This window comes from Macrotis lagotis, chromosome 8 (genome assembly GCF_037893015.1).
Source record: "Macrotis lagotis isolate mMagLag1 chromosome 8, bilby.v1.9.chrom.fasta, whole genome shotgun sequence".
NCBI classification, from domain to species: Eukaryota; Metazoa; Chordata; class Mammalia; order Peramelemorphia; family Peramelidae; genus Macrotis; species Macrotis lagotis.
The window spans coordinates 100,967,243-100,983,112 of NC_133665.1; the positions used below are offsets into that span (position 1 = coordinate 100,967,243).

General features: G+C 35.9%; 1 protein-coding gene across 2 annotated transcripts in view; it reads left to right on the forward strand.

Annotated features, from left to right (window-relative positions):
* SNAP47 (synaptosome associated protein 47) overlaps positions 1 to 15,870 on the forward strand; it is a 74,103-nt gene that overhangs the window by 2,787 nt on the left and 55,446 nt on the right. For both annotated transcript variants that reach the window (XM_074197767.1, XM_074197768.1), the window contains exons 2-3: positions 3,135 to 3,669; positions 8,534 to 9,024. In XM_074197767.1, coding sequence (XP_074053868.1) covers positions 3,179 to 3,669; positions 8,534 to 9,024 — 982 coding nt within the window. In that variant the 5' untranslated portion in view covers positions 3,135 to 3,178. The remainder of the gene's footprint in view (positions 1 to 3,134; positions 3,670 to 8,533; positions 9,025 to 15,870) is intronic.

The window sequence follows — 15,870 nt, forward strand, 5'->3', positions numbered from 1 at the left end:
AAGCACCGGCCCTGGAGTCAGGAGTACCTGGGTTCAAATCCGGTCTCAGACACTTAATAATTACCTAGCTGTGTGGCCTTGGGCAGACCACTTAACCCCATTGCCTTGAAAACTCTTAAAAAAAAGTGATAAAAAAAAGTGAACATAGTTTCTATCCATTCAGATTCTGTAGTTTTGGGGTTTTTTGGGGGGGGGTTGTTTTTTCTTCTGGATGTGAATGCATTGTCCATAAGAGGTCTCCTAGTGTTGTTCTTGATCTCTGAACTGCTGAGAGGAGTTGCATCCCTCATAGTTGATCAACTCACAGTGTTGTTAATGTGTACAGTGTTCTCTTGGTTTTGCTAGCTTTGCTTAGTATCAGATGAATTTTGTTATTTTTCTAGTTCTTTAAAGTAACTTTTTTGTAGTTAGGTGTGATTTATAAATTTATACTTGAAATCTTGTTCCTTTAGATGAATGTTATTATTTCTCTAGTCCCATAAAGTACCCCTTTGGTAATTTGGTGTGATCTAAATTTACATTAATTTAGGTTTTTGTCATTTTTACTATTTTGTCACAGTATAACTATTAACAGATAATTAACATCTCCAATAGTTTTTCTTCCTTTATTTCTATAAAATGTGTTTTTAGTTATATTTATATGTCTTGAACATATCTTGGTAGATTAACCAAGTGTTAGGACTTTAACTCTGAGATATTTTCATGTTTTATAGATACTTTATATGAAATTTCCTCCTGTTGGATTTTGTGGAAAAGCTAATGATTTTCATTGCTTTTATTTTTATGTCCTACTATCTGAAGTTATTGTTTCTATTAAGTAAAATTTATATTTAGTTTAATTTCCAGGGTTTTCAAAATAAACCATCCCAATCACCAGAAAAATAGCACGATTTTATTTTTTTGTATCTGTTCTCATTTCCTCAATTTCTTTTATTTTGTTATTATAATAATTTGGCATTTCTAGCAAATAATAGTGGTAACTTTGGCATCCTTGTTTTAACCCTTATCTTATTGAGAAAGCTTCTGTTTCCTCTACATTCCCCAAACATCTGTTCCTCCATTTACCCCCTTTTAAAATAGATGTAGAAATGAGATAAGAATACTTGCCAAAAGTCACACAGTAAGTTTTTAGAGGCAAGATTTGGACCCAGGTCCTTTGGCTCCAGTTTTACCCTTTCTGCTGCATCCCTGTAGAAGCAGTGCCAAAAAATAGACATAAAAACAAACAAACAAACAAAAACAAAGATCTATTACCAGTTCCTGAGGAGCATTTGTAGAAAGAGAACACTGTTAAAATATTGCTACACAGAACTTGTTCCTTGTTCCCACCTCTCCTATATACTTAGTATGTATTTTTTTTTTTGCTTCATATTTTTTTGTAGTTACATCATTTCTCCTCCCTAGGCTTTAAGTTATTGGAGGCAGTGACACAGTGGAAAGAACCACAAACATAGTCTGAGAGGAAGGAGTTAAGAGTCTGGCTCTGCCACTTTTGTCATGTGTGGACCTCAAACAAGTCATTTAAACCTTATGAGCCTTTTAAGTTGTCTCCCTGCTGAAATGAGGTGGTTGAACTCAGTGACATCTAAGGCCTGTGTTCGAATGAAACCAGAAACCACATCTCAACTAATGCTGCTAGTTCCCTCACTGTGGCCTCTGACATTGTGGTCATTTGGTGAATGTTTATTGAATTGAATAGAATCTGTCTTGGAATTCTTTTAGTGCTTGTCATGCATATCACAGGAGTATGCCTTTTTTTTATCTACTATCTGTATTATTTTCTGGTTGATTCATGGGTATAGATTGTTGTTCCCAAACTAGTTTGACTCTTTAAGATTGCAGTCTGGATCCTTTTCTTTTGGATTTCCTACACTGAATAGCATAGTTTGACCATGTAAATAGGTCCTTAAGAAAGGTAGTTAAAAGAACTTATTAAATACTTAATGGTATCCTACTATGCCCCACTGTCAGAATCTAGTTCAATTCAATACTTTTTTTTTGATGGACCTCCCAGAAACGGGAATTTGTTCTGTGTCCTGGGAATAGAGAGATGAAAATTAAAGCAGTCCCTTCCCTCAAGAAGCTGATAGTTTACTGGGAGTTCATATCATTTATGAAGACAAGTAACTTCAAGAACTACAACACTAGTAACTAAACTGGTGGGGGGACTGGGAAACTTAAGGTAAATTTTGTAATGTAGGAGCTGTCGCATCAAGTTTGAAAAGGGTGGGGTACATCTTACTTAGGAAGGTCTTTGAAACTCAGATTTAAATTGAAATGTATCCCTAAATGTATATGTTTGTCTACAGAGATCTGGTTATTTTTGCTTTTTGATCTGATAAAGGCTAAATGAGCTTCTGTTCCTTCCATTTTGAAACAGAAGGCACTTAAGACAAGTAAATTGTAATGTAGTGATTTGGAGGATGAAAGATTGGGATGGATTCCCAAGGGTAGAAAATGTCTGCTATCTGATGTTCTTTTCAGCTAAAGAATAGCACTTGGGGGAAGCTAGGTGACACAGTAGATAGAGCACTGGCCCTGGAGTCAGGAGGATCTGAGTTCAAATGTAGCCTCAGACTCTTAATTATTACCTAGCTATGTGACCTTGGGCAAGTCAAAACAAACAAAAAAGGATAGCACTTAGAGTGTTAAGAATATGTCACTCTTCCTTCAGAATTAAAATATGTGCAATTTATAATATTTGTTGATCTCCTATCTCTGAAAGGGGTGAGGACTGTCTTCTGTCTCTAACCATATTAATTTTTTATGATTTTGTAACATTCTCTTTGATTTTATTTTCATGCTTCTTTGTATTTACATTGTTGTAGTTACAATATAAATTGTTTTCTGGACTTTGCTTACTTTAGTTTGCATCATTTCATTTAGATCCTTCCTTGCTTCTTTTTCTTTATCATACACATCACTTTTTATATCTTATTAATGTTCCTATTTCCTATTTATTCATGTACCACAATTTGTTTAGTCATTTCCCAGTTTATGGGTATCTACTTTGATCATAATTTTTGGCTGTCAAAAAAAATGTTACAAATATTTTTGTTTATGGTATGTGGACTTTCTTATGAAAGCAGGAATATGTCTTGTTAATTTGTTTTTTTCTCTCTTCTCATTTAAAGGTAAAAAGTTGGATCCTTTTGTGTCTAGTAGGTTAAGCAAGCTGATGAACAGAGACATCTGCATCCACACATGGCCATGTTCTTATTATTTGGAACCTGAGAAACGATGGATCTCTGGCAAGCTTTCATTGACTTCAGTTTTGTTAAAATTTTTGGCTGATAAGAGTGGAGAATTGCTGGTCAGCTTTCCCCTTTCAAGCATCAGTGAAATTAAAAAAGAATCATCTCACCTCATCTTCAGCTCTATCACTATTTTGGAGAAGGACCACAATAAGCACTGGTTCAGTTCCTTCCAGCCCAGCCGGAATGTGGTCTTCAACATTATTGAGCATTTTTGGAGGGAGTTGCTCTTGTCTCACCCAGGAGCTCAGGCGCCTTCCCAGATGACCAAGGGTAAAGAATTGACAGGCCTAATGGCCTGTTCCCAGAAACGGTTAGAAGATACAGCAAAAGTCCTTCACCATCAGGGTGAGCAATTTGATAACATCATGAAAGGATTGGACAAGATTGAATCAGATATGGATGTAGCTGACAGGTATAGTATATAACTCCTGAATTAATCTAAAGTTAACTACTTTTTAAAAAAAATTTATTTAAGGCAATGGGGTTAAGTGACTTGCCCAGGGTCTCACAGCTAGGCAATTATTAATTGTCTGAGGTGGGATTTGAACTCAGGCATGCCTGACTCCAGGGCCGGCATTCTATCTACTGTACCACCTAGCTGCCCTGTCAATTACTTCTAATCTGATAAAAAAGGATGATTACCTGATCTTTTTTCCTCATGCTTAAATTTCTTGACCTGAGAATTTTTATTTCAGTATTCAAATTTCCTAATAGGCAAAAAGAAGTTCTGTTACTTCTTGTGTCTATGGTGCTTATAAAGCACACTTGGTAGAATTGACATGCCATAAATGAGAATATAAATGATGATTTTAAGTTGGGAAGTTTGATTGTAATGCAGAGTTAGATGATAAAATGGTGCAGTACTGAGATACCATTTGATGCATAGTTCATGATCTTTGGTTATGTTTTAAGCTATACATTTACTAATACTGTGTTTCACACTGATAAAACTCGTTGTCAATAAAGTTTATATTAAGTTTGGCAAGCATTTCCAGTGGCAACCAGTAATCAGGTGCTTTAATATTAAAGACTTCAGTTCTTCCCTTTCTTATATCTGCATAAACTTTAATCCCAGAAGGTTTCATATAATTTTTATTCATATATTTTACATATTTAATATATTTTTGTTTTATAATAAGTACTTAATATAATTTGATTCCAGAATTTTTCCTATAATACATTAAGTATTTACACTCAACTTGGATGTTTTGGTGTTTTGTCATATATCCATTCTCAGATTTATAGTTCTTTGACTTTGCTGTTTATCCTTGGGAACAGTGTTTGATTCATTGGAATGACTAGGTAGGCATCACTATTGATTTGTTAATAAGCAGCATTCTCTGAACAGTAGCATCCCCTCTGTATCTCATGAATTCAAAGTGTTTTAGAAGATGTTTTTTCATCACAGAAAGTAGCATTACTATTGTCTGTTGAGCATTTGTGTTAGTACAGAAGACAAGGAGCTCCTCCATCTTCTACATAATCAGTACAGTGGTGATGAACAATAAATAATTAGCTGTATTGTAAAAGCAGTTCCTTCCATTTTTAAACTGTCCATCTTGTAGGAGGTCAGAAGCTTGTCCATCCAGCTGTGGATGGGCAGAGTCTAGATTTCTAGCAACCAGTTTCACATTCTCTATCCTGGAAGAGGTTTGTAAAGAAAGTAAAAAACTGATATTACCTCTTCTATGGTTTATTATTCCTTCTTCACTCCTTCCAGCTAGGGTTTTGCCCTTTTCATTCAATAGATCTAGGTAACATTCCAGGCAGGGATCCTGATGTCTTTTTCTAATTACAATAGAGAAGGAATTTCTCTTAAAAAACTCCAAAAAAACAGATTTGCTTCTAAGGTCATATGATCTTTCACTGCCAGATTTTTAAAACATCGTTGGACATTGGTTTTAAATGAGCCCACCTTTTGTTTGCGATTGAAAGCAGTTCTTCCTAGAGAATGGGATTGCCATGTTTTAGTGAAACTCAGTTCCTGACCCCTACCTGGTATCCTACCTGCATCATACCAAAAGGTCTCCTCAGGCCTGTTAAAGTTACTGAACCAACAAGGTTCCATATGAAAAGTCAGTGCAATTATCCACAAGTTAGCAATGGAGTACTGTGCTGAACCTCTTTTATAATTTATTATTGAATAGACTGTAAATGTATGTTATATGTGTATGTATACATTTACGTACAGATATTTGCATGTTTATGTTTGTTCCTTTGTATGTAGTAAGGACTACTATTTACAAGACATTCTGATAGGTACTGGCTCTATAAAAACAAATGAAAATAAACTTTAACCTCAAAAAGCTTATATTCTACTGTAAGGATACAACACTTACACTATTAAGTAGATACAAAGTATATACCAAGTTTTTCAAAGTAATTTCATGAGGCTGAGTGCTAATTAACTGATGGAGCAGAGTATATTAGGGAATTTCCTTTGTATGGTAAGATGATGCACCCTAGTTGTGCTTTGAACAAAGTTTGGGATTCCATATGGTGAAGATTAAAAGGAAGCCCTTTTCAGATATTGAAGTCTACCCATACAAAGGAAAGAGAACGAAATATTAGGGGAATAGTTGACTAGTTTAAGCAGAAATCGAGTATATGAATAGGGGAATAGTAATTGAATCTGAAACATAACTGGGAAGCAGATTATGAAAGGCCTCAAATACCAGGTGGGAGGTTGTATTCTATCCTAAAGGTAAATTCGAGCCATTGAAAGCTTAAGGGAATGACCTAGTTATATCAGTGTTTAAAGGATATCTATCAGTTTGGCAGCTCTATAAGGTGAATTGGAAAAGAGAAAAGCAGGAAGGTCAGGTAGGAGACTATTAGAATAGTTTAGGAGAGAAAGATGAGAAAGACAAGAGTAAAGATTGTGTGCATGGAGAGAAGGTGGATAAGAGATGTCTTAGAGGTAGAATGATAAGACTTGTCAATTCGCTAGGTAAGGGGGAAGGGGAAAAGACTCAAAAATGATTAAGTTGTGAGCCTCAATTACTGGAATAATGGTGGTGCTTTCAAAAGAAGTAGAAGAATTTGTAGAAGGCTGGATGGGGGAGGTGGAGGGAGTGAGGAAGTAGAATGCATTTTCTTTTGTTTCAGTTCAGTTTGAGATGCTAAGGGGATCTCAGAGTAGAAATTCTTAGCAAGTGATTAATAATGTAGTTCAGGAGAGAGATTAGGGCTGTTCCTAGAGGTTGAGTGTTAGTTGCATAGAGCTGACAACTAAGTCCATGATACTTGGTGAAACAGTAAGGGGGAGAGAGAGAGTAAAGAAAAAGACCTAGGAGAGAACTTTGGGAGATAAATACTTATTACGGAGGGGCAGATTAGGGATCCAGAAAAGGAAACTGGGAAGGAATGGTAAGACAGATCGAAAAAATATCAAGAAAGAGCAGTGTTCTGTACCCTAGGGGAAAAGAGTGTCCAGGAGCAAAGGGAAGGTTCAGTGGTTTTAAAAACTACAGAGAAGGGGCAGCTAGGTGGCGCAGTGGATAGAGCACTGGCCCTGGAGTCAGGAGTACCTGAGTTCAAATCTGGTCTCAGACACTTAATATAATTACCTAGCTGTGTGGCCTTGGGCAAGCCACTTAACCCCATTGCCTTGCAAAAACAAAAAAAAAAGTCTTAAAAAAACCCAACAAAATTAAAGAGAAGTAAAGTGAGGACTAGAAAAGGCTGTTGCATTTAGTAGTTGAGTTCATATGGTACATTTGGAGAGAGCACTTTTCATTGAGGAGGTAGGGTCCAAAGCCAGGTCAGATAGTGTTGTGAAGAGAGTAGGAAATAGGGAAATGGAGCTAAAGAAATCTAAATAATCCTTCCTAGGATGTTGACTGAGTAAGAAAAGATGAAGTTTAATAACTTGAGGTGTGACAGGGTCAAGTGAAGGATGTTTTTTTAAAGGATAAGGGAGATTGGACATGTTTATAAGCAATAGGAAAGGAAAGAAAGGAAGTAGTACAATGGCCATGAAGAAACAAGAGAAAGAAAGGAAATTATATTGGGGACAAGCTCCTAAAGGAGTCTTGTAGGATATGGCATCTGGAGCATTAGTGGAGAGACTACTCTTGGCAAAGAATAGAGTCCCTTTCCATCAGATGGGAGCAGAGAATAAAAGAATGCAGGATGACGATGAAAGGGATTGTTGGAGTATTGAGCAGGATAGAAGCAGGGAGGAGAATGATCTCGAATTTCCCCATGGAGTGAGAAGTGAAGCTATAACTTTAAAGAAGGGAGGGAAGAAGAGGTGGTATATGAGGTTTGAGTAGAAAGGAGATTTGGAATGGTTCTTGAGGGGGGAATTGTGTGATAGCTAATAAAGGAAAAAAATCCAAAAGCTGCTGTGTGATCCAGTTGAGACAAGATAACATTCATGGAGTGAACCTTGTAGGAATAAGTGTGACTGTCCAGAAGTATTCATTAGTGAGTGAAATGAGAAGGTGATTTGAAGGATGATCCCAATCATCTTTATGATGAAAAAATAGATGGAGTATATATGCTACAATTTAAGATAAGTCTTGATGCCTCCTGTTCAGTGTTTTTATTTTAGTGTCATCTTTAATTTTGATTTTTTAGAACAAACTCTTTGGCAGGGCAGCTGCTATTTGTACCTGTTTTATATATGAAGAAACTGGGGTATATGGAACCCCATATTGAGGCTAAGTGACTTGCTCAAGGTCACTGTGCTATCAAGAAACAAATCTAAGACTGGATTCTAAATCTGCTTGCTTTCATTCCATTAGTTTACTGCTTAATGTTACTTTTTTTAGGAAAAAAAATCTCATAATGAGCCTGTTTGTCTAAATGAAGTCATTAGACCCTTCATATTAATCTGACATTTTATTCCTTAGCCACAATTCATTTTAATTAGTAGAATTTTCTGTGCTATTGTATGTTTGACTTTCACTGAAAGTTTGTCTGTTCATTCAGTGTTTACCAATTACTTTCTATATAGAAGTCCACGAGGTAGGTAGTTCTCATATTATAGTCTTTTTCATAGTTAAGAAAAACAGAGGCTTAAGGGGAAGAGATTTTCTCATCATCCACAGCCAATAAATGTTAGGCTGGATTGGGAATTCTTCTGACTCCCAAGACTTTTGCTCTTTCTATTTTATACTACCTTTCGTACTGAGACCAAAGATCCCTCACAGTGGTTTCTTGAACATTTGACTTTTTCAGGTTCTTTTAAGTCAGAATTGTCTATAAGAACACATGCTTGAAATGTTTGGCTACATTATAATAAACATTTGTTGTTGTTTTCTCTTTAGATTACTCACAGAACTTGAATCTCCTTCTTGGTGGCCCTTTAATACCAAACTCTGGAAAAGCCCATCTGAAGCAAAACCCAAGGAAAGTACCTCAATAACCAGTTCTGAGGCATTTGGAAAATCAGGGATAATAATAAAAGTTCCAGCAATTATTTCACAAAGCTCTGAATTGCATGCTAAACCAGGAAAATTTACTGTCTTGGTTTCTGCCTTGGAAATCAGTGACTCCAATTCTCAACTTTTGCACAGATTTGAAAGAGAAGATGTAGATGACATTAAAGTTCACACCCCTTATGAAATTAGCTTACGCCAGAGATTTATTGGTAAACCAGACACAGCCTTTCGACTATTGTCAGCAAAGATGCCACAGATTATCCAAATTTTAGAAGTGCAATTCAGCAAGAAAATTGAGTTTTTAGAAGATGCGATGATGTTCCAAAGCATAAGAGACTCATCACCAGCAGAGAAGGGCAGCACCATTTGGCATGCAGGTGAGTGGCAGACACAGAAATACCTTCATCCTATTGGAAAGTTATAGTAGAAACAATCATGCTTTTTCTGAATGAGTCATACTTGGAAATGACATTCTTACCTGACAGGAATGTTTTAAAAGGCCTGTGATTTCGTTGGTCTGGTCACTTCTTCCACTATGGCAGATCTCAACCTCTCTATGCCTTAAAGGCTCTTAAAAATTGTTGTGATCTTTTAAAAGCACCTAAGAGACTAATTTAGTCACTAACCCAGTTAGTGAAACTGAGCTTGCCTTTTCAAGGGAAGGAGCAACCCTTCTAGGCCCACACATCCCTTTCTATCTCAACAACACTTGCTGCAGCTTAAGCTTAGTTTTTTTAGAACCCAGGTCCTCTTTGTTCCATGATGTGCTTCTCAGAATATGCAATATTTTCTAGACCCTAGAATCTATGAATTTCCCATTTTTTGAGGTTTTATTTTATAAAGAGGACTATTTAAGGGGGTTGTTTTAAAATAAATTTTTATTGATGGCTTATTTTTTTTATTCACAGTGATTTTCTCCCATATCTCTACCTCTCCTCTTCCAGAAAGCCATTTCATATAATAATAGTATTTTTAAAAACAATAAAGAGAAGAGGAAAAAGCCAGTCTGAAAATATGTGCAATGTACCCACACTATACAATTTAAGTTTGGAAGTACTTAAAACTTTTGGTGATTCAGAAGGAAGGTAGTTGATTATATGTTCTTATAAAAGTTTTTGTTTTTCCTTTTATTCATATTTCAAAGGTTTAATTCCAGAACCAAAGCTTTATTAAAATTTTATCCTGAGTTAACAGAAAAATCTCATTTTATAAAGGCTTTATTGAGATACCTTCTAGACTGTTAAGTTTTTGGTTATCATGTCATTGACTATTTCATTTTGCAGCTTTCCTTTAGATGATCTGCCATTTGATGTAAATATATTTAATTATTATTTTCATTATCTTTGTTTCTTATAAACATAGTTTCCCAAATTCTCTCTTGACATCAGTTTTTATTATAAATCATGATTGTCACTTCTGCCTTTCTCAGATTCACTTGAAGCATAATAGATTTTGCTTTATCTCTTGATTTTCATTTTGTTCCATTCTGCATTAAAAAGTGTTTCTTGTATGTAGCATATTTTGGGACTTTATTTATCCATTCCTATTTTCTTTCTTGTATCCCAGGGTTGTTATAGTAAAATGTGTGATTTCTTCTATTAAATATGCATTTATTTGTGCGTATGTGTATACTGATATGAAGTATACATATGTATGTATACTCATATATATATATATATATATGTATATATATAGATGTATGCCATAGATATGTGTGTGTCTGTATTCCTTATTTTTTTTTTTTAGGCTTTTTGTAAGGCAAATGGGGTTAAATGGCTTGCCCAAAGCCTGTACACAGATAGGTAATTATTAAGTGTCTGAGGCTAGATTTGAACTCAGGTACTCATGACTCCAGGGTCAGTGCTTTATCCATTGTGCCACCTAGCCTATTTTCTTTTTTAAAAAATTTGTTTTTTTATTTTGAATTTTTCAATTTTTCCCCTGATTTCCCTTCCCTACCCCTCACAGAAGGCAGTCTGTTAGTCTTTACATTATTTCCATGGTATACATTGATCTAAATTGAATGTGATGAGAGAGAAATCATATCCTTAAAGAAAAAAAGTATAAGAGATAACAAAATTACATAATAAGATACCTTTTTTTAAAAAATTGAAGGTAATAGTCTTTGGTCTTTGTTCAAACTTCACAGTTCTTTCTCTGGATACAGATGGTATTCTTCATTGCAGAGAGCCCCAGATTGTCCCTGATTGTTGCACTGATGGAATGAGCAAGTCCTTCAAGGTTAATCATTGCCCCCCATGTTGCTTCCCATCCTTCTTGGTATCTAATAGAACAATTGTGTTCCATCACATACATATACCACAGTTTATTAAGCCATCCCCAATTGATGCACATTCATTCAATTTCCAGTTCTTTGACACCACAAACAGGGCTGCTATGAATACTTTTGTACAAGTGTTTTTACCCTTTTTCATAATCTCTTCAGCATATAGACCCAGTAGTGGTATTGCTGGATCAAAGGGGATGCACATTTTTGTTGGGGTGTAATTCCAAATTGCTCTCCAGAAAGGCTGGATGAGTTCACAGCTCCACCAACAATGTATTAGTCCCAGATTTCCCACATCCTCTCCACCATTGATCATTGGCCTTTCTGGTCATATTGGCCAGTCTGAGAGGTATGAGATGGTACCTCAGAGATGCTTTAATTTGCATTTCTCTAATGCAAATTAGAGTGATTTAGAGCAGTTTTTCATGACTATGGATTGTTTTGATTTCCTCATCTGTAAATCGTCTTTGCATATCCTTTGACTCTTTGTCAATCAGGGAACTTCTTTTCTTTTTTTAAAGCAGCAGTTTGTGTTTTGTTTTGCTTTCACTAGTATGATCAAGCTCTTTCATTTCCCCCAGTTCCTCTTCTCATCCATTACGCTGTCCAATCCTAAATTCTTGAATTTACTTTTATGTCTCTCATCCTCACTTTCTCTCTTTCTCTCTATCTTCTTCTCCTCCCACCTTAGATAAAAGAAACCTACTCCTTTTCCTTTTCCAATCCATTATTCCATTTCAGTGATATTCATTAATCAGGCTTACCCTCTCTTTCCAAGACCTTTTGTTTTCATCACACCTCATTTCTGTTTCCTTTCCCCCTCAGCTCACACTGGAATCTGTGGCCATCAGTGTTAATTGTTTATTTATTTGTTTTTGGTTTTTGTAAGGCATTGGGGTTAATGACTTGTTACACTGCTAGGTGATTATAGAGTGTCTGAGACCAGATTTGAAATCATCATGTTCTCCTGACTTCAGGGTAAGTGCTCTATGCACTCCACCACCTAGCTGCCCCAAGCAGTGTTAATTCTTGATGGAGACCAGAGGAAGGTTCCTTTTCGTTTGGGTAGAGGGAGACAGAAGAGGATGGTAGTAATCCTGTCCTTGTCCTTTTTGGATGTCATGCCATCCTTCCTTTGAACCTTTAATCATCCTCTCCAAACTTTTCTGAGATACTTGCTCCTCTTCAGACAGATTTATTACTGAGATTCATAACCCTCTATGGGATCGAAGAAGTTAATCTCCTGAAGGGTCTTTTGCATACTTTAAAGCAGTCTATGAATGCTAGCCATCATCATCATAAATATTGTTTACCCTTGAGTCAGTGAGTTAAGGTTGATGCAGTTTTTCTTCCACCTGTATTTATACTGTTCCAAATGAAATGGGGGCTGGGGTGGAAATCATGAGTTTTCTGACACCTCAGAAACACCAAACCTTTGGTAGTCTCTTTATTGAGTAGAAGTTACAGCCACAGGGTGGCAGTCTGATCACAGTGAGCTTGCGCTTCCTGGGCAGGAGGAGCTCTATCTAGAAAGTTTCATGGAGTAGCCCAGGCTACATAGGAATCCTTTTATTTCCTTTTTTTTTATCTCCAGCACTCGACATAGTGCCTAGCTCATCATATAAGTGTTTATTAACTGATAGACTTCAGCACATGGAATGGCTCCCCTCTGGTGAACTGAAGGAAGGACATGGTCCAGGGCCCCAAAAGATGGGCAGGATGGTGAGGCAGCACTCTGCCTCATTGAAAGGAACTTCTGAGTGAGAAAAGATACTCAGATGTAGCTTTTTAAATAAATCCTGTTTAAAGCTATTTTTCCCCTTTGTAAATGGAGTTCATTAAAGAATCCATTATCTCATATATTTCAGTTTGAAAATAGAAATAGGTAGAACCTGTCAGTTATCTATAATGAGAGCAATTGCCTTCCAGATTTCTCTTGAAACATGCAGTTTTTCACTTAGAAAATTATTTCTTGTTTCTATTATGAAGCATAACATTTATACTATGACATCAGTATTATAAAAATAACCAGTTTTTGAAAGCTTTTATAAACTGATAAAGAATGAAATGAGCGAAACCAGAACAATTTATACAGTATCAACACTGTACAAAACAATGAAAAGAACCATGATCAGACAGTGATTCCAGAGGACTTAAGATGAAACATGCTCTCTACAACAGATTTAGAATGCCAAATGAGACATTTTTCTGTATAGCCATTGAAGAAATTTAGTTTGCTTGACTGTGCATAGTAATTAGATGAAATTTGTTGTGTTTTTTTAATGAAGTAAGGGTAGAGAGAAAATAGATTTGGTTTTTTTTTTTTTTTAAATAGAGAAGTGGGGGAGTGTTCCAGATGTGACTGTGTGCACTTTGAGATGAGGTCACTATTATTCATTTCACTTAGTTGTTTTACTTTGTTACAAGAAACCTCATGAAATGGGAGTTATCTGTAAATGTAATGTTAAAACAAAACAACAATAAAACTTTAAAGAAATATAATGAGAAGATTAGAGAGACTTAGGAGATAGGAAAATAAAATTGTAAATTACTGGGTATTTCAAACTTTCTTAAGTTCTCATATTTCTTTATTGAAGTCATCTTTGTGTAAATAGCTCAGTGATTCATTTTAAACCATATTTTCCAGTTATTATTGCTGCTACTTATGCAAAACGTACATACCACATGTATTGTGACCCTAATAAGATTTACAACAATAATGGTCCTTCCCATCATGTATATTTGTTTGTTGTACCATGTAGAAGTACTCAAAAAATACAGATGCTACACAAAGGGATTTTATTGATCTATGATTTCATCTTTGTATGGAAACTCTTTGCAGTGATGTAGATTATAGTTTTTTTTCAGATTTTAATGCCTGTGACTGTGGTTGAAGTCAATTTCAACACCTGGTGGCTAACCTTTCAGGGGATGTGCTCTCTAGTAAGTACTTGGGTTTCCCTTCAGGTATATGTAGACTCAAACCAGCTCAGCTTCAAGCAGAAAAATAAAGTATGAGAAATGAAGTCTCATACATGTGTGTTACATTGGGTGGGTAACATGCCATAATATATATATATATATATAATAAAATTTAATTTCCTTTAGAAAGGCCAGGGAACGGGGGATTCTGTGATCAATAATTTTGGTTAAATGAACACATAAAAATATTAATCTGAAGTGGCTTGCAAATTTTCAAGCTGTTGTTGAATTTTTGAATCCCACAACAGTGAATGGAATATAATCTTTAGTTTAGAGAGCATTTGAGAACATGAGCATCAGCTATCATTAAGTAATCTAGATGGAATCAGTGCAGGAGATTGGGCCATTAAGTTTATTTAATACCAGAATGGTCAGTCAAAGATAGTTTTTAAGAGGAGGTGGAATTTGAGTTCTGTTTTAAGGAACAAGTGTTTTAGCAGGTAGAAGGAGGAAAAGACATTCTAGGCAGGTGGAAGACATGAAAGTACAGAGATGGGAAAGCTCAGGTGAGTTGATATCAATAATAGACTCCCTTGGCTTTAGGGAAGCTGGTGTGAAGGTAAGAGATGGAAAAGTTAAGATTGGATGGGATTCTGGAAGTTGTCTGAAATGCTGGATTAAAGAGGTCATATCTTATAGAAAATAAATTTGATGAGCAGACTTTAATTAGGTGGGTGATTCTTAGAGTGTGCTCTTGTCCTGAGATTTGGGACATTCATATCTATTATCCATCTTGATTTTTTATTTCCATCTTCTAACTTTGTTACAGTTTTAGTAAAGGACCTTCTTTATTGTGGCAAAGAGCAAATCATACTCACAGAATAATTCACTGACCAGTTTGCTTGTTGTAAATGAGGTTCTTCTCCACATTTATGCTCAGAGATCTTCAGAGAATTGCAGTTTTCAGGAATTACTCTTAAACAAGATGAAGAGGTTTTTTTAGGGACATGTATATAGAGAGAAATGCCTGTCCCATCACTCTTTGCTTAAGTTAACTGATGCATATCATTGCTAACCAATTTGGTTCCTGCTTTTCAGGCAGAAGGCTAGCTTCTGCTTCTAACCTTATTTACTTTTCAGTTCTGATGATGTCTTTAACAGCTGTTACCATTATGCTGCATTGCTTCTAGCTGTAATGGAAGGTGGTAGAAGCCTGCTTTAAACAGTCAAACCTTTACCTTGACCACTTGTGGGATGGTTGGAAGGGTCCTGATAAACATGGCTAGTGCTAAGTGTGAGATGATCTGGATTATAAATAAAAGGCAAATATTGACCTTTAATCGAAGCCCTTATCTAGGACAAGAACTAGCAGCTATTTTGATATAGGAGCTCTTTAAATAAGGGACAGGTGGCCTGCTATTTCCAAACCCAATCTGTGCTGCCACATTGATCAGCACTGTTTGTCACTCTGCTTGCCCTTTTGTTCTTAGGTTAGATTATTGGATTCCCAGGTGCTCTGTAAACCATAGTGGATAATAGGCAGTGCTGAGGCAGTGGAAAACACCTAGATTTTAAAACTGAGTAAATGCTTGACTATGGGAGAGCCCTCTGACTCACCTACCACCTAAGTGAGCCTCATAAATTTTGTCTTGGCTTGGCTTGGACTAATGCTGCAATTTCCTGTATTCTCTGAAATTGTTGCCTTTGGTGGAATAACTTTGAATGATGCTGTAGTTCCTAGTAATGTAACTAATGTAAATTTCATCAGGTCTCTGGTTTTCTTACATTTTTTGTTTCTGGTTTTTTTAGATCTTAAGAAAAATTAACTACGAATTTTGAAAAAAGTGTTTTCTCCTTAAAAAACAAAGCAAAACAAAATCATAGAGAGAACCTGGGTTTGATTCCTGTATCTCCTTGTGTCACCTCTGTGACCTTGAACAAATTGCTTTATCTCTTTCTGGCTCAGTTTCTTTATCTGTATCCTATAACTTAGGTCTTTAAATATTTTGCTTGG